Source organism: Xenopus laevis, chromosome 4S (assembly GCF_017654675.1).
Source record: "Xenopus laevis strain J_2021 chromosome 4S, Xenopus_laevis_v10.1, whole genome shotgun sequence".
Taxonomy (NCBI): domain Eukaryota; kingdom Metazoa; phylum Chordata; class Amphibia; order Anura; family Pipidae; genus Xenopus; species Xenopus laevis.
In genome coordinates, this window is record NC_054378.1 from 51,996,314 (window position 1) to 52,019,449 (window position 23,136).

At 36.1% G+C, this 23,136-nt stretch overlaps 1 protein-coding gene across 2 annotated transcripts in view; it reads left to right on the top strand.

Moving 5' to 3' along the window:
* Positions 1-22,913, top strand: part of tshz3.S (teashirt zinc finger homeobox 3 S homeolog) — a 69,720-nt gene extending 46,807 nt beyond the window's left edge. For both annotated transcript variants that reach the window (XM_018260601.2, XM_018260600.2), the window contains one exon: positions 18,060-22,913. In XM_018260601.2, the coding sequence (XP_018116090.1) occupies positions 18,060-21,238 (3,179 nt within the window). In that variant the 3' untranslated portion in view covers positions 21,239-22,913. The remainder of the gene's footprint in view (positions 1-18,059) is intronic.
* The last annotated feature ends 223 nt before the right edge of the window (positions 22,914-23,136 follow it).

Here is a 23,136-nt window from a genome sequence, read left to right on the forward strand (position 1 = left end):
CCCGAAGTTTAATCTCCCTGAATCTCCACGCGTGTCTCTGTTCTTAGGGGCATGTTTATCAAAGTGTGAAATTAGAACTCACCACAAAAAAACTCACCCACTATGGGATCTTTATATTTATTAATCAAATAGTCAATACCCATTGATAAATATGTGTCTAAAAATCCCATAGGAATAAATAGGGAGTGACATAATTTTACTGTGGTGAGCTCTAAGTTCACGTTTTGACAATTTTGCCCCTATTTGAACTCTTTGGGGGTTATGTAATAAAAGGCCCTAAGTTTGCCTAGGTGCAGTAACTCATAGCAACCAATCAGCAGGAAGCATTTACTGGTCATCTGTTTAAAAGCAAATCCCTTATTGGTTGCTATAGATTACTGCTCCTGGGCCAGGCAACTTAGTGCCCTTTATTACATATGGGGGTTTGTTCCCATTTCTGGACAAATGTGCGTCAACTCTTTAAAGCATTATAGCAATGTTTGAAAGTTATTTTTTACTTTTGTATTAAGGCTATTAATATATGTTAGCTAACGGTTCTAATAAAACCAATAACTTAGAGGCTGAATGTGTGATGGAATGTCAGTGTAGATATTGTTCCTTGCCCACAGCACAGCTGGATATTTCCAACTCATTTTCCAACAGTGCAACTGGTTGTCAGCTTCTTCCTCTCTGTCCTCAGCTCTGCAGGGTGACTCTTTCTCCATTTAGATTCAGGACACATTGGCAGATTCAAGGAGATTAATTGCCCGGGGACAAATCTCCTCTTCTTCGGGGCGACTAAGCTCCCCGAACTGCCTCCCCTGCCTTCCCGCCAGCTAAAATGTAAATCGCCGGAGGGATGGCACTTGTTGCGATTCGTTTTCTAAATTCGCTCGAAGTTGCCTTACGAGGAAACTTCGGGCAACTTGGGAAAACGGATCGCACTTAGTTCCGTCCTCCGGCCATTTTCATTTCAGCCGGCGGGAGGCAGTTCTAGGAGATTAGTCGCCCGAAGAAGAGGAGATTTGTCCCCAGGTGACTAATCTCCCTGAATCTGCCTGTGTACCCTGACCATTACTAGTAATGTGCTTCTTTTATGCTTGTATCTCTCTACCATATTCTCTATCACTACACCTACCTTAAGTTTTCATCATTTCACCTCTTCACCCCAACCTTTGCAAACCAAACAGTTTTGATAAATACAATATTTTTGTTTGCCCCCCACCCAGAACCCAGTAACTTTCTTGTCCCATCTGCACAAACTACAAAATGCATTTGCTCCATTTTTGCTCACCATTTACATGTATATTTTTTCTTTATCCTTGTCTCATACTTGTATTTTCTTACCCCATATCCATTTATTACAACTATATTTGCACTTTTCTTCACCAAACAATCTTTACAGTTTCTCAAATCTCACATACCCCTTAGGTTTAACCATTTATGAGAAAGCAGTGCAAGCGCCATGGTTGCTGGCAGTTAGGCATACCTAAACATTGATCAGAAGACTTGCACCTCTGACAGTAATAATGCGTGTTTTGGGATGGCTAGGATGATCTGGTAACCTTAACTTAAACATTAACAGTCAAAAATCTGTCGTTACCAGCAGTTTTACACAGGAATCCTATTAGATCATGTTTAAGGGAACAGTAATTTCAAGTGTTTTAAAGCAATGAAAATATAATGTACTGTTGCAACCACTCCAGTTTTAGCAGTGCAGGGCAACAGTTCATTATATTGTCATTAGCTTCAAATACTTTCATTTTTTGGTGTTACTGTTCCTTTAAGACCCTGTAATTCTCGTAATGAGTAATCCCAGTTAAAACAATGTTGCATTTTCCTGGCCGTTTTTGAATTAAAGGAACTATTGCAACTTTAGCATATACATCATATGCAATAAAATAATTCACCTGCTCTTGTTTACTAAAACATATGGAGGATGAATGCTCATTTCATAAATACAAAGATGCAGTATGTGAATATTAAATGTTACTTTGTAACCAGTGATTAAGTATGCAGTTGTCTCGGCATTAAAGTATGTAACAGATTCATTGTGGGAGTCGCACTAAATTCACCCAATCACTGTTGGTTATAGTGAATACACATTTCCTATGGGACTCAAAACTACTGTATCTGCGATATTACATATATTTGACTTTTGTGTGCTGTTGCATTGTAAAGTAAATTTTAAAACAAAGTAAAGTTAAAGTACCTTTTTAGCGCTAGTTTAAATCACTAAATAAACTTTGAGAACATTGTTGTGATTGCAAAATTGAAAATGCAAATTAAATTTTCTGATAAATCAGCCCATAAGTGTTCCACAAACACTTCCTCATCCACCCTACCATAAAGCATGTAAGAAACAATTCTCTAATTCAGTGGTATGTTCCACATTTTTAAGTGATAATGTTAAAAATGAAGAATAAATGAAGCTCAATTCCCTAAAAGTACTATAAGAGACGATACCAGTAGTCATTTCCACTGGTTTTACTTATTCATTTTAGTTTTACTACCAAAGGAATTGAAATTGTCAGTTAACAGTGCATTTCTGGTACCAAAGATGTAACAAAAAACTCATACAATGGACCCGTTATACTCTATAAATAGTATGATGCATTTTCCATAATGCCTGCTCTGACTTGGTATTATCATTTAATGCTCATGTTATTAGGAAAGCACATTTTATAGTTCTAGTTACGTAACAGATGAGGTTGAAAAAAATGGCACATATTTGTCAAGGTCAACTTTTATTCAATAATATCCTGTCCAACCAACTAGAGATCAGAGTGTAAAACTCGCCAGTTTGCTTCACAGGGGAAACACTTTATTATTTGACTCTAAAGGGCAATCAGTCTCTTATCAACTTTGCACTAAGAGTTGCACAAATGTCATCCAAATCTTTGTTTAAATTTGACTATACGCCTACTTCAGGGTGAGAATTCTAGAGCTTTACAGTTCTTGCTGTTAATGCAAAAAAAAATTTTTGTCTTTAAGGAGATGGAAAAGTTAAAACTAAGCTTTATCAGAAAGGTCTATGCATATTTAGGGGCAGATTTACTAAGCTCAAGTGAATGGTTAGAATTTCAAAAAGTTCGAATTTCGAAGTAAATTTTTGGGTACTTCCACCATCGAATAGGCTATATTCGACTTTGATTCGAACGATTTGAAGTAAAAATCTTTAGACTATTCAACCATTAATAATCGAAATACTGTCTCTGTATAAAAAACTTCGACTTCATACTTTGCCAAATTAAGGCTACCAAAGTGCAATGGGGACCTTCCAGAGCACTTATTTTTTTGGTCGAATAGAAATCCTTCGATCGATCGCTAAAAATCATAAGATTCAAAAGATCATTCGATTTTTATTTGACTGCAGGATTGACAAATTTGTTAAAAAAAACAGGAATTTGATATTCGAATTCGAAGTTTTTTAATTCTATGGTCCAATTTAGAAGTTCTTTGTACTTCGAAATTCGACCCTTAGTAAATCTGCCCCTAAGTACGCTAGTAAACCCTCAAAGTAATGCTGCTCTGAGCCATCTGTCAAAAGAAACACCTTATTTCTTTCCTTGTATTTTGTACACATGGGCTTCTGAATCTTCAGCTTAAACCTCCAGGGCAAAAGCTTGAGCATGCTCAGTTTGCTCCTCTTTGCCCCTCCCTCCTCCTGCCTCCCCTCCCTACTGTCACGGATCCCATAGTTATGGGCAAGCAGGTAGAGACTCAGGCAGGAAGTTGACACTCCAAGCTAATATGGCAGCTGCCTAAACAAACAGAGAGAGCTTCTTGAACTATTTGGTAAAGCAATGTACAGAATAAATATAGCGTTCCAGCTTGCACTATTGTGGCTAATCTATTGGCAATAAACTGCCTTGGTAGCTTTCCTTCTCCTTTAATATTGACTTCCTTTCTTCTATTCTCAAGGAATACCTTGTGCAGAGATCTTCTACTAAATAAGGCACTAACGTTTTTACTATATGGTTTTTAAGTATAAGTTCAATAATGAGACTTTATGGTGTTTATATGTTGTACAATGTTGTTATTAACATCATTGTGATATTAATACTATACTAAAATATGTGTTGTGTGTTACCAAAAACAAACAACAGATAAAGTTGTCCTTGTACATGCTCACACACTCTTACTTATAAATGTATGTGTATAATGTAAAATAATAATTAATACACCCCTTGCGGCTTAGGTAACCACAATAAATTGTAAGCAGTATTTTTTTCCATTTCAATATTAGCGATGTTATAACTGCTGGAATAGACATCTGGCATGGACCCCAGGAAATACAAGTGAGTCTAAGTGATTAAGTTAATCATTCCACCTAAAAATAAGAAAAAAGTTAATGTACTCTTAAATCCTAGCATTATTACCACAATTAGCATTATTAATAGCAAAAATGATTAGTACACGTAATGTGGGAGTTATCTTACGGACAATTCAGCTCTATGCATTTGTAACATTAGCTGGTCTTTAGTGGCTGGGGTTCATTGAGCTGTATTTTTAGGAAGTGTTAGGTAAAAAAGAAAGTCAATAGTATTTTGGTATTCTGAAAGTTTATACCTGTCCCTGAGCATTGTATGCTGTTTTTAATTATTTGCTTTCGGTATAATCTAAAAATACCACCTGCTCAAGAATACTATAGGTGCAGGTATAATCTTTTTCATGATGAAACCTAGTTCTTTCCATCAGTACATCACTCTCAAAAACACAAAAACAGTGAAATGTATACTTGAAAATTAAAGGAAGCAATCGGAAGAATGACTTTGATTTAAATGGGGTTTGCTGAATCACTGTCTAGAAGTTTAGAAGACATTTTACCCCATTTTTGAATTTTAGAATATTCACTATAGGCAAAGAGAAACTGCACATTTTCTCATCTCAGATCATCACACATTTTATCTTCTGTTTCCATAGTCCTAGTTTTAATCGGCATTTAACTCCATGGGTACTGAGAGGGCTGCGTTTCCTTTCAGTTTCTCTTTCAGCCGGCATGTCTGTTAGAATTCGAAGAGCAACACAATCGCGCCCTGTCGTTTCAATTCTTTATACGTAAACCAATGAACTGCGATCACTTTGAATTTTTCGGTAGTTCCAATCTATCAACAGATTGCAATTTTGCTTAATTTTAATGTGGCTAACTTAAGATGTTGTATAGTAAATTTATGCAACCGATCACAGTTATTAAATTACTGCATCTGCAAAAGAAGCAATCAAACCCCTTATTATAGTTGCTGTGTGTGAATGTTAAATGTCAAGGAGCTACCAATGCACTGCAGGGAAGCGCGTTACAGTTAAGGATGCATAAAATATCAGCACTTTTTTATGCTTGTGCATTCAGCAAAGACTCCCATCGTAATTAACTAGTATAAAAATAAATAATTTTTAAAAACTACCGTGGTAACAGCGCTGCAACTCTATTCTTTTCTCACTGTAGCAGTCGTAACGCAGCAAAGGGATATTTAAACCTTTATACAAATTTAGTTTTGACTTTCACATGCAATAAAATATTTAAACCCCACATGGAGATTGGGAAATTTTATTACAAATATAGATTGCTGCGGTAAAATCTGATTTATAATGATGAATTTAAATGTGGGTTTTTTTTTGTCATTGTGATTTCAATCCATACATTATTTATACAGATCAGAAGTGTAGGGTGTAGAGTGTCTTCTTTTTTAATTGACAGCCATCTTTCTATTTTTCCTTTAATTGCTTTTGTTATATTTGCTTAATAGAAATATTAAGAGGTAAATGAATAATTGTTGTCTTCCTGATTTTTACTTTAGCTTTATAAGTTTCAAGCTTGCATGTGATACCATTGTTCTCTAACTGTATGGCCACTTCTTTTCTCCTTTCATTCACCTCTTTAGACATCGTAAGTATTGTGGTGATTATGGTTGAAGGACAAATCATACTGAACTCATGATAATATATTAAGAAATAACTTAATATATTGTATTGACTTACCTGAAACCCCGGGCTGGTGCTCCTATAAGCAGAAAACTGCACCGGCCCGGGGCAAACCTCTTCCAACTTCTTCTTGCTTCAAATTTCCTGGGGCAAACACATGCGCAGTTGAACAAATAGCCAAATTTTGTTAAAGTTTGGCTTTTAGTTCTACTATGAATGCGCAGCTACGCGAAGAAAGTAGAAGACGGACTGAGAGCTGCTTAAAAAAAACCACAAAATAAACATAAAAATAGAAATAAAGGCCAATTGCAAATTCTCTTAAAATATGACAGTGATCCCCAACCAGTAGCTCGTGAGCAGGGGTGCTTCGCCAATCAGGCAAGTTGAGGCTGTCGCCTCAGGTGGCAAAGCCCCACTAGGTACCAGGGGCAGCAAAAATGCTGCTCCTGGTACTTTAAGAGCGAATTTCCGGGGGAGGGGGGGAAGCAGCAACTGCTGCTGCCTCAGGCGGCGGAGGGGCCAGGATCGCCCCTGCTCGTGAGCTACATGTTGCTCTCCAACCCCTTGGATGTTGCTCCCAGTGGCCTCAAAGCAGGAGCTCATTTTTGAATTCCAGGTTTGGAGGCAAGTTTTGGTTGTATAAAACTCAGGTGCACTGCCAAACAGAGCCTCAATGTAGGTTGACAATCCTCATAGGGGTTACCAAATGGCCAATCACAGCACTTATTTGGCATCCCTGGAACTTTTTTCATGCATGTGTTGCTCCCCAACTCCTTTTACTTCTGAATGTTGCTCACAAGTTCAAAAGGTTGGAGATTGACGCCCATTGACTTCAATGTGTTTCTGCAATTTGTCTCGCAAATTTTTTTGCCGTTCAGCTAATTTTTCCTCGAAACAGGCCAGATTCGGCCATCAATAATAATTACTTGTTCATTCTATTCTACTCTTTCGCAAGGTGTGTAAATATGCTGTTATTCTATTTTTTGTACCCTAAAACGTACATTTTACCTGCAAAGCCTGACTAGTTAAGGTTTCCTTACAATTGTTTTAATTACATTAAAGTGGACCTGTCACCCAGACACAAAAATCTGTATAATAAAAGTCCTTTAAAAATTAAACATGAAATCCAATTTCTATTTTTTATGAAAGCATTCATAGCTGTTGTAAACTCATTTAAAAATATCAGCTGTCAATCAAATATTGTCTGCACCGCCTCTATGCCTAGGCATAGAGGCGGGGCAGACAATTACTTTCACTTTCCATTCAGCACTTCCTACATGCCACTTCTCTCCCCACATTCCCTCGTTCTCTTCACCATTTAATTGTGTAGCCAAGACATGGGGATGGACATTGGGTCCCCCATTCTGGTGCACAAACAAGATTCTGAGATGATACAAGGCTTGTCTCAATAACAGTGCCCACAAAATGGCTCCTGCCTGCTTGTTATAATTATGACTTCCCAGACTGATGGAAACAAGATTCAAATAATTTATATAGTGTAATTAAAGTTCATTTTGCTTGACTAATGTGATAAAATAAGATTTTGAATAATTTTTTTCGGTGACGGGTCCACTTTAATGTTTAAAGAGTCCTGTTAAATACTAGCATCAACGAGTCACCATTTCAAAGCAAGTTCCCGTTGTACAAATTGTGTTATTCAAATTGCATAGTTCAAACATCCCCAAGAGAAATGTTGAAGTAGCAGAGTTACTCCCTCATCTACAGACTTATGTACACACAAGTACTTTATGATGAAATCTGCAGCAACATGGGATATAGAATATGCTAAGTGTGTATATTTTTTTTGCAAACTTTTTGCCTTCAAGTTTATTTTACATTTTTAAGAAAAATATACATTTTCATTTGTAAAAATAAACCACCATTGATATTTGAATGCCTCGCCAACCGAAGCTGGAATGCTGCCATTTAGCACCATTCAGTTAGAGAACCACCATGGCTTTACTTCACACTTTTCAAAATCTGACTATATAAATAATGGAAGTTGGGAAAGTTTTACGTAAAGGCCTCGTTAACATAAGGCAATTTGTATCTTTAATTTATGGCTGAACAACACAAGCTTTTCACTTATATCCACTAATCACATGCAGTATGTGAAAGAATGTTGGCACATACAGTATATCAGAAGCACTGCATCATGGTGCAGCCCAAATACTATATCACCTCCTATATGAGGGATGTAGGCAGCCCCGGACAAGGCCGGCCTGGTGCTCTATGCAACCTGGCCGGTCGCGCCACCTCTCACACATGCAAATAGATGCATGCTAGTCCTTCTCAGCTGGATAATGTTTGGCATGAGTGTGGAGAGAGGGGACCGGACTAAGGGTGTAGGAGGCAGAGAAGGTGCCCCCAGCTTTGCGCCCAAGGCATGTGCCTACTCTGCCTACCCCTATTCCAGCCCTTGATGTAGTTGTACAGTAAAATGATAAAATGTTAAATATATATATATATGCAAATGTGTATATATATAAACCCGCCCAATCAAGATATCGATCGGGAAAGCCCGTCGGATGGCCCCACACACACTGGCCAATAAGCTGCCAACTTGGTCTGTCGGCAACTTGGTCTGTATGGAGGCCTTTAAGCATAGAGGCGGGGCAGCTAATTATTTTCACTTTCCAGTCTGCACTTTCTATATGTCAGCGCACTTCTCCCATTCCCCCTCCCTCCTCACCATCTAATTGTGCAGCCAGAGCATGAGCATCAGGTGCAGCCTTCTGAAACATAAACAATATTTTGGCATGATGCAATTGTTGTCTTGATAAGTGTTCACAAAATGGCACCTGCCTTCTTGCTGTGATTGTGAATTCCAAGACTAAAATAAACAAGATTCAAATAATTGAAGTAGTGAAAGTGAAGCTTATTTTACTTGACTAACATCATAAAATAGGGTTTGGAATTATTTTTTAGAGTAACGGGTCTCCTTTAACTGCAATTTGATGTCAGCATATGCTGTAAACTACATGGCTACATTTTTTTGGATTAGCTATGACAAATGAACAATGCATTACAAAGATTTTGGTTAAAACTCCTAAATCTGATATTAAATTAACCTATATTAAGACACAACAGCCGTCTCAGTGTAGAGGTCAAGAAAGGGACAGTAACAGGAGTTCAAACCCGATCACTAACAAACCCATGCACACTTAATATTCTTAGCCTTTAGGGCATTTGTCATGACTTTGCATCCCTGCACAGAATTATACTATGCTATTGCATGGATGGAAATAATATATAAAACTAAGATATAATGAAAGGTCAGAAAGTTTTACAAGCATTTCCATATAATGATCTAAAATATAGTGCAGAATGGCATCTGCACAGAGATATGTCAGGGGCAAATTAACATAATTGTTGATTATAAGTCGTGATTTTAAACATATATGTTTTCTGGTATTAGAATAAACACATTCATTACAAAACATTTTTGATGAACCACATGTAGAAGGAAAGTTGTTCCTAGACTTATAGATTAGAGAGATACAATGATTGGAGGGATAAATAATACTTATTCTAAAACACTACATGGAGAATGAACGTAAATCATTCGAAAACAAAAACACATTTGCATCCAAAAACCATTAAGGATTTATGTACATGCGATTAATGTATAATTTAGGAACAACATAATTTATGCCTTTTGAATTGTTAAATCATAAGATTCATACAGAGTAATAACTAACTTCACAACAGTCTTAGACATAACCCTAGGGAGATGTACCCCTGGTAATTTCAACAAATTAAGGCAATAAAGTACCTTTTTGCAAGTGATGCTTAAGGAAAGTATTGCACACACCTAAGGGGCACATTTACTAAGTTCGAGTGAAGTATCCAAAGAAAAAAAACTTTGAATTTCAAAGTTTTTTTTTGGGTACTTAGATCACCGAATAGGCTTCTTCGACCTTCGACTACTACTTCGAATCGAACTAAAAATCGTTCGACTATTCGACCATTCGATAGTCGAAGTACTGTCTCTTTAAAAAAAAACTTTGACTTTCTACTTTGGCACTTTAAACCTACCGAGCTACAATGTTATCCTATGGGAACCTTCCCCATAAGCGTTCTAAGCTTTTTTTGATCGAAGGAAAATCCTTCGATCGATGGATTAAAATCTTTCGAAACGTTCGGTTCGAAGGATTTAATCGTTCGATCAAAGAATTTGCGGTAAATCCTTCGACTTCGATATTCGAAGTCGAAGGATTTTACTTCGATAGCCAAATATCGAGGGTTAATTAACCCTCGATATTCGACCCTTAGAAAATGTGTATGGTTTTGTATGAACTGCATCTGGAATTAAAGCACAGGTATGGGAGCCGTTACCCGAAAACATGTTGTTCTGAATTATGGGAACTCCCATAGATTCCATTTTAATCTACTTATTTTGATATTAGAAATCAGTTAAAGTTATTTATATAATGAGAATGGGGTTTTAATTGCAGTTATTGACCTTGTCATGGGTTTAGTGGTGGAAAACTTATAAATAGAAAAGTAAGTTTTAATTAGTTTTGCTTTATCAATAGATTTTTTTAAAGAAGAAACATCAAATGACAAAAACCATATTGTGAATAACTTGTCTGTTTGCTAAGATTCCCAACAGCTGCCAGAGATTTTATTGCCCAATGCAGTGGACTTACTTGTGGACAAAAATATATAGGACTGCACCAATACTTTGGATACTCGCCAAATAGAACTGGCTACCAGCGGAGACTATTATTATTTGCAATGCCCTGTGAAAAGCATATTATTAAAGACATGCATGTTTTTAAGATTTTTTTTTTTTTTCATATAATTAACTAAATATCTGTTACCATTAACTGAAAGTATGCTAATGATGCATATGTGGCTGCTAGACCTGCTATACCTAAATATGCTGAATTCAAGAGTTAATTTCCAAATTGTTTCTTGACATTTTTAGAGCTCAGTTGTCCTAGTGTTTTTGGCAGATTTAATGAATGTTTGACACAGGTAGGGACAAGCCGGCTGTTTGAATAATGCTATAAAGAAGGAAAATTCATGCTAAGATAAAAAGTAATTTATCTTTATGATCCATGTGCCAAGTCCAATAACCCTTGGTGTAGTGACTTCCCCTGGACGTGTCTTTATGCTACAGAATACAAGAAAGGGCAGAACTGGAAGTCTGCTTTTCATGAATATTCTATAATAGATGCATATTGAAATGAGCTTTTTTGGCTTTTTTTTTTTTTTTTAGAACAAAGTGTCATGTTTCTTTGAACTTTGCACCTTTCTCTTCCTGGAATTTGTGAGTAGCATCACAGGTGCAACCAGAAAAAAAGTGGAAAGAGTTGAGTTGTTTGAGACTGTCTGCACTTGTTAATGTTGAATGCATTAGTGCAGTGGCAACCATAAAGCAAATCAGAGTGTAATTTGAGGATACATTTCTATATTTTAAGGTTTTGATCATCCATGGAAGAAGTGTACCTTTTATAACCATGTTTTCATATATGTGTGACTTTGTTTTGAGCTAAGGGGGCTCAATCAAATCTCATTCTGAACCCAGAATTTTTTTTGTCTGATGTGATGCAAATATGGTTATAAAATAGTCAGTATAATATAAAATATTCAGTATAAAGCTGATAGACCCTTACTTCAAAAGGTTTCTTTACAAAAGAATATTTGCCATAAATACAAAATTCTAAAATAATATGTTGAAATGTTCATATTCCTGATCCATAAAGTTGCTAAATATATATATATATATATATTCTTACACACTGCTCTCGCTATACAGAGCCATGGAATTTGGTACCACTTTAAATACTGTATATGACTTTGAGAACAAATAAATGATTTTATGTCAGTTTCTTTAAAAAAAAAAAAAGAATTGGGATAAAGTGCAGTTACCTTTTCCACAAATGAAAGGGCTTATTTCAAGAATATATATTTGTTCTGAAAAGTATTTCAATTTAGCATTAAAGGTTTTTGCTTCTGAAATGTGTTTAATGTAAATATACTGTCACATAGCCTTCAAGTAATTGACAAGAGCAGATGATTAGCAGCGTTTTCAATAGTGTTTTTGCATAATCTTACAATCTTGACAGAAGTCTTGTCTGCTTTTTTATTGTCAGTTCTCTGCAATAGTTTTTTTTTCTCTTTGACAACATTTACTTTGTCATTATAAATCTCCTAAGTGGTCATTTAAAGTGTTTGTTATGTACAGCACAGTTGAAAGAGATTATAGGAAAACGTCTTATTTTAATGGAACATTTGATATGTTTTTCTTTATTTGCAGTAAACCTTTCACTTGCAAGATAAAAAATTGGTATGACTTAAATCTCTTTGCTTTTCAGAAAAGAGAAATTGCATTTACGCAGTGTAGAAAATGGCTGTATACGTTTAAATGGGGATGAATTAAATTGAAAATTCAAATTTTTTGGCCCCAAAACAAAATAATTTCTGTCCAGCAAGGTAATCATGATGTTGGTAGAAACAGCCCTTCCTTGGTTTGGCTGCAGCAGTAAGTAGGTCTTTTAGTTGGATTGTTGTGGGAGGATGCAAATCTCAACGTAAGAGTTGCTTACTTCCATAGCAACATTGACTGTTCTGATGTCAGTCACATTACAAGAGCCATCAACAGAGGAGAATTTTTTCAGCATATAATCATTAAAAAAATAAATATATATATATATATATATATATATATATATATATATATATATATATATATATATATATATATATTCATATTCATTTTGCAGCATTATTTTTTTAATGTAAATATTTTGCTGTTTTTTTAATCTAATTGATTATAAATAATTTACTGAGTATGTGCAAGGCTATGGGACTTTTTAAAAAACAATGGTTTTATTACCACCCTTTTACCCTCAAAATCTTGTTTCATTCCAATGGATCGATTCACAGACTTTCAGGCTCTGGGCCTGTTGTTTGCCTACATAATATCCAGTTCTTTGCTATGAGTAATGGGCCACACTACTAAATCCACTTTTTAAAACAGTACTTTGAGTTGGTTATGATATACATTGTGTGTGCCTTACGTGCTTCCCAGGATATTCTGCTCTTCAAAATTAATGTTATACAGATCTGAAGTTTTGTCTAGATGCCTAAAGTTTGTCAAAAGATGACTACCAAAATACATTAACCTACATGGAATGACTGTAAATGTATCTATCATTGTTGGTGTGATTTATATGAACAAAGCTGCTTCTTTACATTTTTTTTTTTGCCGTCAAATCTTGCTCTACATTATTTAGAATGCAATAAATGAAAAGACAAAAACAAACAATTAGAGAATGTGTAAAATACACTCTGCTTTCAGCAAGGTTCATATTAATACTTTTTTTTAATACGATTCATGGGCTTTGTCTGGTACAAGTTTGCTTATGGATAATTTTAGGTCTAAAACCAAATTATATAGGATTCTTTAAAATTTTGCAGTACATTGCTCACCTTAACCTCACTGATTCATAAATTCTCATTACCACATGTGACATTAATACTCTGTATAATAAAACTTCACCTTTATTGAAGCCTCTCTTGTTTCTACATCAGTATTCTAATCTATCTCAATAGATTTCTAGGGTACAGCTCATATAGATTTGGTCAGTGACAAGGGTTACACTAGTCTTGTAGAACATTTACTTGTAGCTTTGAAAAGCCCACATTCATCAGCGGATTAGGTCGATCAGATTGTGCTAGGATCAATGGAAGGCTCTGTGATCCCTCTTAGACTGTAATGTGTTCAAGAATCCACATACAAGCACATTTCTCTGTCTTAGAACCATTTATCTTGGAATGTCAAATTGCAATAATTAACCATTATTGATCTTAAATTCAATTAACTTCATTAACACAGGTCATGATGAGAGTTCTTCTAAGGGAAAAGCTTGTGACAACTGTCTTTTCTTCTGTGACGCTGATATTTAATGTTTGAGCCTCAGGAGACCCATACAGTAAAGTACAAATGTATGGTTGTTCTTAGCTCACATTGAGCCAATGAAAGCTATATTAGCAAGTATTTATTACGCTATTAGCATTAAACAGACCAAGCAGCATAGATTGCTTTTTTGCCTAAGGAGTGTTAAACAAAGCTTAATTGTATCCTTTAAATATTATTTACCTATTATGTCATTAAAAACAAGACTTTAGATTATTCTAATAACTTTCGCGTGTCTGTTTTTTTTTTTTTTAAACAATATACTGGACTTTAAGGGGGTTATTTATCAAAGTCTGAATTTACTTCAATATTTTCTGCTACAAACTCCGATCAAATCCACTCGGGTTTTTTACGCTTATTTATTATTACATTTTCCTGAAAACGTGATTTGCGGGAAAGAATCAGATTTTCAAAATTTTTTTCTGATTTTCATCCGATCCGGGGTATTGCACAAAACCCAGCGCACATCATAAAATCATGGGACTTCTCCCATTGACTTATATGCAACCTCGACAGGTCTGAAATGCCGGATTTTCAGATTCAGACTTTTCCATCCTCAGGGTTTAATGAATTCCGAAAAATTTGTGATTTTTTAAAAGTCTGATATTATAAAAAAAAAAAAATCACAAATCTTTCGTGATTTTTGCATTCGGAGTTTAGTAAATAACCCCCTAAGTATTTGTGTATTTTATAATAGTGACACCAGCATTGTGTCCACTGCCTAAAAAGTTGGATTGTAAAAATTAGTGATGTAAAAATGTAGAAATTAGTGATGTAAATTTGTTGGGCAAAACACAAGCCCGTCATGCAGTGAGTGGTCCATGGACATCCACATGTGTTGGTGCAAGTTGTATTAAGGGTTGTATGTACCACCTGCTCCTGACAGGCTTAAAGTACACATGGGGTTGGACTGGGCCCACCTAGACTGCGACTGAAGGGCCCTTTTCCTGGTACCTGGCGTCCAACCTAAACCCCCCCCCACCTGCAACCTCCTACTCAATTTCTCACTATTGGTCTGGCTGGGGAGACGCTATGTTCTGGGTGGGGAGTAAGCTAGGTCAACGGCCCACCAGGTTTTTTCCAATGTCAGGTGACATTGACTACAGGACTTTCATGCTCAGTGCATTACAAATGTACTGCAGATCACAGTTTCACTCCACTTTGCATTAGTGCTGAGTTAATGGTATCTTGTGGGGCACAGTTTTGCACCCCTTGTCACGCCAATACTTGCACCTTGTGTTACAGTTATCACATGACCAGGATTCAGGAGGACTTAAAAAATCAGGCTTGCATCTTTAATCATGCCCTGTAGCATCACATGATTTTTTGTTGTGTTTATGTATAAATCCCACAGCTTCTACAAATAAAAGGAAATAGGAAAAAAATAAGAACTGGAAATGTGATACGATCTGAAACCACAGTATCCTTTTATAAAGTGAGCCCAAGTAATAGGCCATAGTGAAGCTGTTATGAGACACCAAAGAATGCCAAGCTTCATTTTTTTAATCACAAAGGAAAATCACCCATAAAGTGCCTTTTTACCATTTCACATGCTGTCCCTGCAATGCTATTATAAATGGCTGATATATCTCTGTATATTCTCTTGGTAAGGACGCTGCGTTATTTGATATTGTGACCTTAACTTGTTTGCAGCTAAAGAGAGAAGTGGTTTGATGCACTGAAAGGTACATTGAAATGGTTAATCCTTTTTTTCTGATGCAGAATTATATTAGCAAAGACAGTAGAATTTAGTATTCCCATTGCTGAAAATGTTCACTCTGCATAGTAAATATAAAGAAGAGCTGTATGTTTGACATTATCTTTGCCATGTTTATTACATTGACACATGAATGTGTATGCAGGTGTAAAATGTGTAAACATAAAACTGAAAATGTTCAATAGGAGGAAGCTCTTAACTACTGCCTATATAACCACCTACTGGAAATGTCTGTAAAACACAGCATGATGGTTTTCCTTTCATATACAGTACAATAATGTAGCCAGTATTCAATTAGTTAACTAAAAGTTAACTATTACATAATATTAACTTAATAGATCTTACAAGGATAATTGTAATAATAATAATAATAAGTTAAGTGAATTGGAGGCATCTTGGGAGAATGTACTCGTATTCCTGTAAAATAAACACAAGAATAGGGTTTTTATATTTGACTTACTGAAGGAACATGATTGACAACATTATGGGGGCTATTTATTGGAGTCCGAATGACAAATTGTTTACTATAAAATTGGAATTTTTAGTGCAAAAAAAAAAACTCGGATCTTTCAGAATTTATTAAACCCTAAGGATGTTAAATGTCTGAATTAAACTCAGACCTGCCGGGTTCATATAGAAGTCAATGGGAGAAGTTCCAAAGACATCCTGACCTGCCCTGGGTTTCGTGCAATAATCTGAAGATTTCGTGGTTTTCAGGCAAAAATCCAAAAAATTTGTAAGATTCAAATTTTTTCAATATTTTAAAGAGTTTTTCCCTGCACAGGAAATTTTCGGAAAAATGGATTGAATTTTTACTGAAAATTATTAGAAATTTTCGAACTTGTATAAATAATGCCCTACGTGTGGTCATGCTTTAAAGGAAAACTATACCCCCCAAACAATGTAGGTCTCTATTAAAAGATACTGAGTAAAACAGCTCATGTGTAAAACCCTGCTTCATGTAAATGAATCATTATCATAATAATATACTTTTTTAGTAGTATGTCCCATTGGGTAATCATAAATAGAAAATTGCCATATTAAAAAATAAGGGCCGCCCCCTGAGATCGTACGATTCACTGTGCACACATACAAACCACATGTAAGGTCACATGAGCCAATTAACAGACAGAGTTCAGCCTTTTGCTTCCTCACTTCTTCCTGTTACAGTTAGTGTTGTAGTATTTCTGGTCAGGTGATCTCTGAGGCAGCACAGATAGAGTCACGAAATGGTGGTTCAAGGCAAGAGGGCAATATTTATGTAAATATATATTCCAGTTTGGTAAGATTCTTTAATATGTCATTCAATTTGATATAAACTATCTGTTGCTTAAGTATTCATTTTGGGGGTATAGTTTTCCTTTAAGTGGAAAACATGTTAAAGATTACATAGAACGCACAGTCATCTGTAGAGTTCCTCACCATACGTCATGGATAGTGCTGAACAAATCAGTCCCGTTTGGCGTCGCCGGTAAAAATGGGCGTCAAAATTTTTTTTTTTACATGCAACAACTTTTCTCTCACTCCAAATACATTAAAGTCAATTGACATTTTTCTTGTGGACACTTTTTTGTCTTGGCAACTTTTTTGTCCAAATGCATTAAAGCCAGTGGACATTTTTTGTTATGGCTGCTTTTTTGTCTCTGTGACAACTTTGTCTTGGCAACTTTTTTTGCGGCGGATTTTTGATGCAGTTTTATGAAACAAATTGCAGGTGGCAAAAATGCAGAAATTTTCAGCAAATCCATGCCTGGCAAAAAAAAATTGCTTATCCCTTATAATGTAATGTAATATGAATGTTGCATATGTCTTCTGGTAAAATGATGTGCCTCAAAGCAGGTCTATATATGGCATACATTTGGTTAAAAGATATTAACATTTGGTTAAAAGATTAATTAACTGGAGTGTAGCTAAAAAGAACTTTGCATAGAGCACTTAAAATAAAGGTGATTATAAGCTTTTAAGCCATTTTCTTTTTCACACACAAGACGCATACAAAACCTAAATCATTTTTTAATTTATTGTAATTGATGTAAATTTCTTCCATTGTAGGAATTATATTGATAGTTCTGTACTTTATGTTTATTAAAGGTTGAGCATCAGAAATGTAATGAGCAAAAAAATGTGTGCTTAATTTAAATTGTGAATCTGTCTGTCAAGAAATGCATTAGGGGTAGAAAAAGCATAAGACATATTAATTGACAGACAGGAACTGCTGTCTCTAAGGTTGATACAAGTAATTTATTACTTTAGAAATGAATGCCACCTCCAGAATCTGCTTCATTAATTTCAAATTTAGTTTTAATTTCAAGCTGTTGCCCCTTGAGAAGAATAAGGTGGCAAATTATGCTTGAAGAATCTTTTTGTATTTTTTTTTCATAGCGAGGAAACGCTACAGTTTAACTATTTAATATTATGAGTAAATATGCAGCTGTTTCTGATTTCTGAAAAATATACAAACAGCTGTTATTGAGGTCACCTCCACTAACTCCTGCCTTTTTATCTCTACAGCGTATGTATCGGATGAACTGAAAGCAGCAGCACTTGTTGATGAAGATGTGGAAACAGAAGACACTTTGGTGGATGGGGAACCTTCAGCAAAGTATTCATGCTCTGAAAAAGAATTCACAAGGAACTCACCGAATTACCAGCTCTCTCCAGCTGCTGAATTTTCCAGCCATGAAATGGACAGTGATTCACATGTCAGTGAGACCAGTGACCGCATGGCTGATTTTGAAAGTTGCTCCATCAAAAATGAAGAGGAGAGCAAGGAATCCCTGGCTCCTCTTGAGGATTCTAATGTCTCAGACAGCTTAGAACAGATGAAAGCAGTGTACAATAATTTTCTTTCCAACTCTTACTGGTCAAACCTCAGCCTAAACCTTCACCAGTCAACCTCTGAAAAGAACAATGCCAGTAGTAGTAGCAGCAGCAGCAGTAACAGTAGCTGTGGAAGTGGTAGCTTCGATTGGCATCAAACAGCCATTGCTAAAACTTTACAGCAAGTTTCTCAGAGCAGGGTTCTTCCGGAGCCGAGCCTTTTCAGCACTGTCCAGCTGTACAGACAGAATAGTAAACTGTATGGCTCTATTTTTACTGGTGCGAGTAAGTTTCGATGTAAAGACTGTAGTGCTGCTTATGATACCTTAGTCCAGTTAACTGTTCACATGAATGAAACAGGTCACTACAGAGATGATAACCATGAAACTGACAACAATAACCCTAAACGGTGGTCCAAACCAAGGAAACGGTCTTTACTTGAAATGGAAGGAAAAGAAGATGCTCAGAAAGTATTGAAGTGCATGTACTGTGGTCATTCCTTTGAATCTCTTCAGGACTTAAGTGTTCACATGATTAAAACAAAACACTACCAAAAAGTGCCTCTCAAAGAACCTGTTACACCTGTAGCAGCCAAAATTGTACCAGTTTCTAGGAAAAAACTGTCATTAGAGCTTGAACTTCCAAGTTCACCTGACTCAACAGGGGGCACACCAAAAGCAACAAATCTAGATGTAAATGATGCTCTACAAAAGAATTCAAACCCATATATCACACCAAATCATAGATATGGACACCAGAATGGTGCCAGCTATGCCTGGCATTTTGAAGCTAGGAAATCCCAGATTCTAAAGTGCATGGAGTGTGGCAGCTCGCACGATACTTTGCAGGAACTTACAACACATATGATGGTTACTGGGCATTTTATAAAAGTGACAAATTCTGCTTTGAAGAAAGGGAAATCCATTCTAGAGGCACCAGCTACACCAACATCATTAACAGAGGAAAAGGTACAGTCTGTGCCACTAGCAGCTACAACATTTACACCTCCTGTAAACAATAGTTCATGCATATCTCCAAAGCTTAATGTTGAAATAAAAAAAGAAGTTGATAAAGATAAAGGTATACCAGATGATAAAATTAAAGATAAGACAATTGAAGAGGAAGAAAAGTTTGATGTTAACTCTAAATACCATTACTTAACAGAAAATGATTTAGAAGAAAGCCCCAAAGGTGGCTTGGATATCCTCAAATCTTTAGAGAACACAGTAACATCTGCTATCAATAAAGCTCAAAATGGCACCCCAAGCTGGGGCGGCTACCCCAGTATCCATGCTGCTTATCAGCTTCCTAACATGATGAAGTTATCATTAGGTTCCTCAGGGAAAACTACACCATTAAAACCAATGTATGGGAGCAGTGAACTTATCTCACCAACCAAAAATCAGCCTATAGTGTCCCCACCAAGCAGTCAGACTTCCCCTGTGCCAAAAACGAACTTTCATGCAATGGAAGAACTTGTTAAAAAAGTTACAGAGAAGGTGGCTAAGGTGGAAGAGCGAATGAAAGATCCAGAAGGAAAGTTTTCTCCAATTAAACGTGCAACGCCATCTCCCAGCGGCAGTGAAATTAGTGAATCACCAAAAGGTGACGGGTCTAATGAAGTTACCTTTAAAAGCCAGCAAAACAGCCCAATTCCACAAAAGGACAGCTGCAAAGAAAGTCCTTCTGTAGAACCTGTTGAAAATGGGAAGGATCATGTAAAGTCAATCCTTGGCAGCTTAAGTAGCGGCACAGCTATTATTACCGACCACCCACCTGAGCAACCATTTGTTAACCCATTAAGTGCATTGCAGTCAGTTATGAATATTCACCTTGGAAAAGCAGCAAAGCCATCCCTACCTGCATTAGATCCCATGAGCATGCTTTTTAAAATGAGCAACAATTTGGCAGAAAAGGCTGCTATAGCAACCCCAACTATTCAAGCCAAAAAAATAGACCACTTAGACCGTTATTTTTATCATGTCAACAATGACCAACCCATAGACTTGACAAAGGGGAAGAGTGACAAAAACTGTTCTTTGACTTCAGCACTTTTGTCATCAACATCTACTTCAGCTTCATCTACAGTGACAACAGCAAAGACATCTGCAGTTGTGTCATTCATGTCAAACTCACCGCTGCGAGAGAATGCCTTGTTAGATATATCTGATATGCTGAAGAACCTGACAGAAAGCCACACATCAAAATCTTCTACGCCTACCAGTATATCTGAAAAATCTGACATTGATGGTACTACGATTGAGGAACCAGAGGAAAACACACCAGCTCAAAAAAGGAAGGGCCGTCAGTCCAATTGGAACCCTCAACATTTGCTTATACTTCAGGCCCAGTTTGCAGCCAGTTTGCGTCAAACCTCAGAAGGAAAATATGTGATGTCAGACTTGAGCCCTCAAGAGAGAATGCACATTTCAAAGTTTACAGGACTCTCAATGACCACAATTAGCCATTGGCTAGCCAATGTGAAATACCAGCTACGAAGGACAGGTGGGACCAAGTTTCTTAAAAATTTAGACACTGGACATCCAGTTTTCTTTTGTAATGACTGTGCTTCACAAATCAGGACTCCTTCTACTTATATTAGCCATCTTGAGTCACATTTAGGTTTTAGAATAAGGGACTTGTCTAAACTATCCAATGAACAGATCAAAAATCAAATAGCACAAAGTAAATCCCCTTCTGAAAAAATGGTTGTATCTTCTCCTGAAGACGATATTGGGACTTCGTACCAGTGTAAACTTTGCAACAGGACATTTGCGAGCAAGCATGCTGTGAAACTTCATTTAAGTAAAACTCATGGGAAATCGCCAGAGGATCACCTTCTATATGTCAAAGAGCTAGAGAAACAGTAGTATTTAATGTTTTTTTCTTTTTGTTTGTTACAATGACTTGCTTTAAGGAAAACTGACAAAAAAAAAAAAAAGCCTTAAAGCTACAGTTGGCACATGTTCCTATTTTATCTCTGGAGAATCACTCTGGGCTCTGAACTGTTTTGTAAAACTGTACAGTGTTTAATAGAGGCGGGTAATCAGCTGTTGTTAATGGTGAAATATGAAGGTCAAAATGCAAGGGGGATAAGTGGAACTTTTTGTAAATTGGATTAGCTTTGTGCATTTTCCGATGTGCCAGGCTGCATGTGTTATCAGACAGTTTAAAAAGCATTTACATATAAATCTGGTACACTATTTTTCATTTCACTTACGTGTGCTGGTATTTTTCTGCCTTTAAACTTTAGCCCTCTGAGTACTTTGGGACACTCATGTTCATTTGGTAAGCTCTGTTTTTTTTAAAATAAAAAATTAATAAACGTAGCGCACTTGGGCCTCGGCGCAGACTGGATTGAGTGGTTTTATTAACATTTCATCCTTTTTTGCTTTCACTAGGGTTTGCGGTGCGTTGCAGAGCAAGGCACTACCTGGCCTCCGGCAGCAAAAGGGTTAAAATGGTGTAAATAATGTACAGACTTGCATTATGGAAATTGTGGTTGATGTTAATGGTATTTTCCCCCTTTTGACATTTTTTACTACCGTTTTTTGGTATGAGATGCAGTATTCTCCTTACATAAGCTGTGCCTATGTATCGTTTTAATTTTGATTTGTTCATTTTAAACCTCTTCTGTGCCATAAGAAACGCTGTGTTTCTTGATCCTCCGGCAGCGAGAAGGTTGTCTTTTTTTTTTTTTTTTGTTTGCTTTGTTTAATTTTTTACACCTTGAGCATTGTAAATTATTAAAAAGGATGCAACAAATAGTCTTTATAAAATATTCAAAAACTATTATTCTAAAACAAAACTATACTTGTTTTACTATACATCTATATTGTTAGAAGGTTCATGATTAAATTATACATATTTATTAGCAATGTCATACCATTCCCCCCCGACCCAAACAATAAAGCCAAACCACAGCACTACATGCCTGGCATTGAATATACCTGTTTTTGCACAACATGACTTTGAGAAGGTATTTATTAAGGGAAAAAGAAATACTCAAACCATTGCTCAGTGCTCAAAGGGTTAAAACTAGACAGAGGAAAAAAAAACTTGTACTGTATTTGCCAAGACTTGCTAATACTTTCAAAATGTTTGTACTAAAATAATTTTGCTTAAACATTAAGAGGCATTCTGTAATATAATCTCTTTTACTTATTTATAAGCACCCCGTGTTGTTATTCTGTATTGTAGAATGCCTTTTTATTTCATTTTGTACGTTTTCTGTTTTGTTCTGTCTAATTATTTTCCCAAGATTCCATACTGCAGCTTTATCTTAAGGCATATGAAAGGTAACCAGTGGTTACCACGCACTAAGTGATTCTGTTCGTCTCCATTTTTGGCAGTTAATTTGCTGAAGTAACTGACAGCTGACACCATACAAGAAAATGTGTATAAAATATTGGCATGTAAACAGCACAGACACTGTAATGCACTCTGTGTCCCTTTTTTGTTGTTGACAATGAAGCACCATTATATGATTCTTCATATAACCTTTTTTTCTACAGCAGCATTAAAATTGTTTTTTTTTTGCTATAATTTTGTGTGGCGTTCAGACTTTTGTTCAAGATGTGCTCCATTTAATGAGCACATGACAAGTAAACGGTGTTCCGTGTGTTTATAACTGGAGCATAAATAGGTATCCTCTGTTTGCTCAGTGCCGGAGGGGAAGAAAAAAAGCAGGTAAACTTCACGGTTTTCCAGTCAATGTGGAATTCAAAGAACAGATGATATAAAAGGTCCATAAATAAAATAAACATGT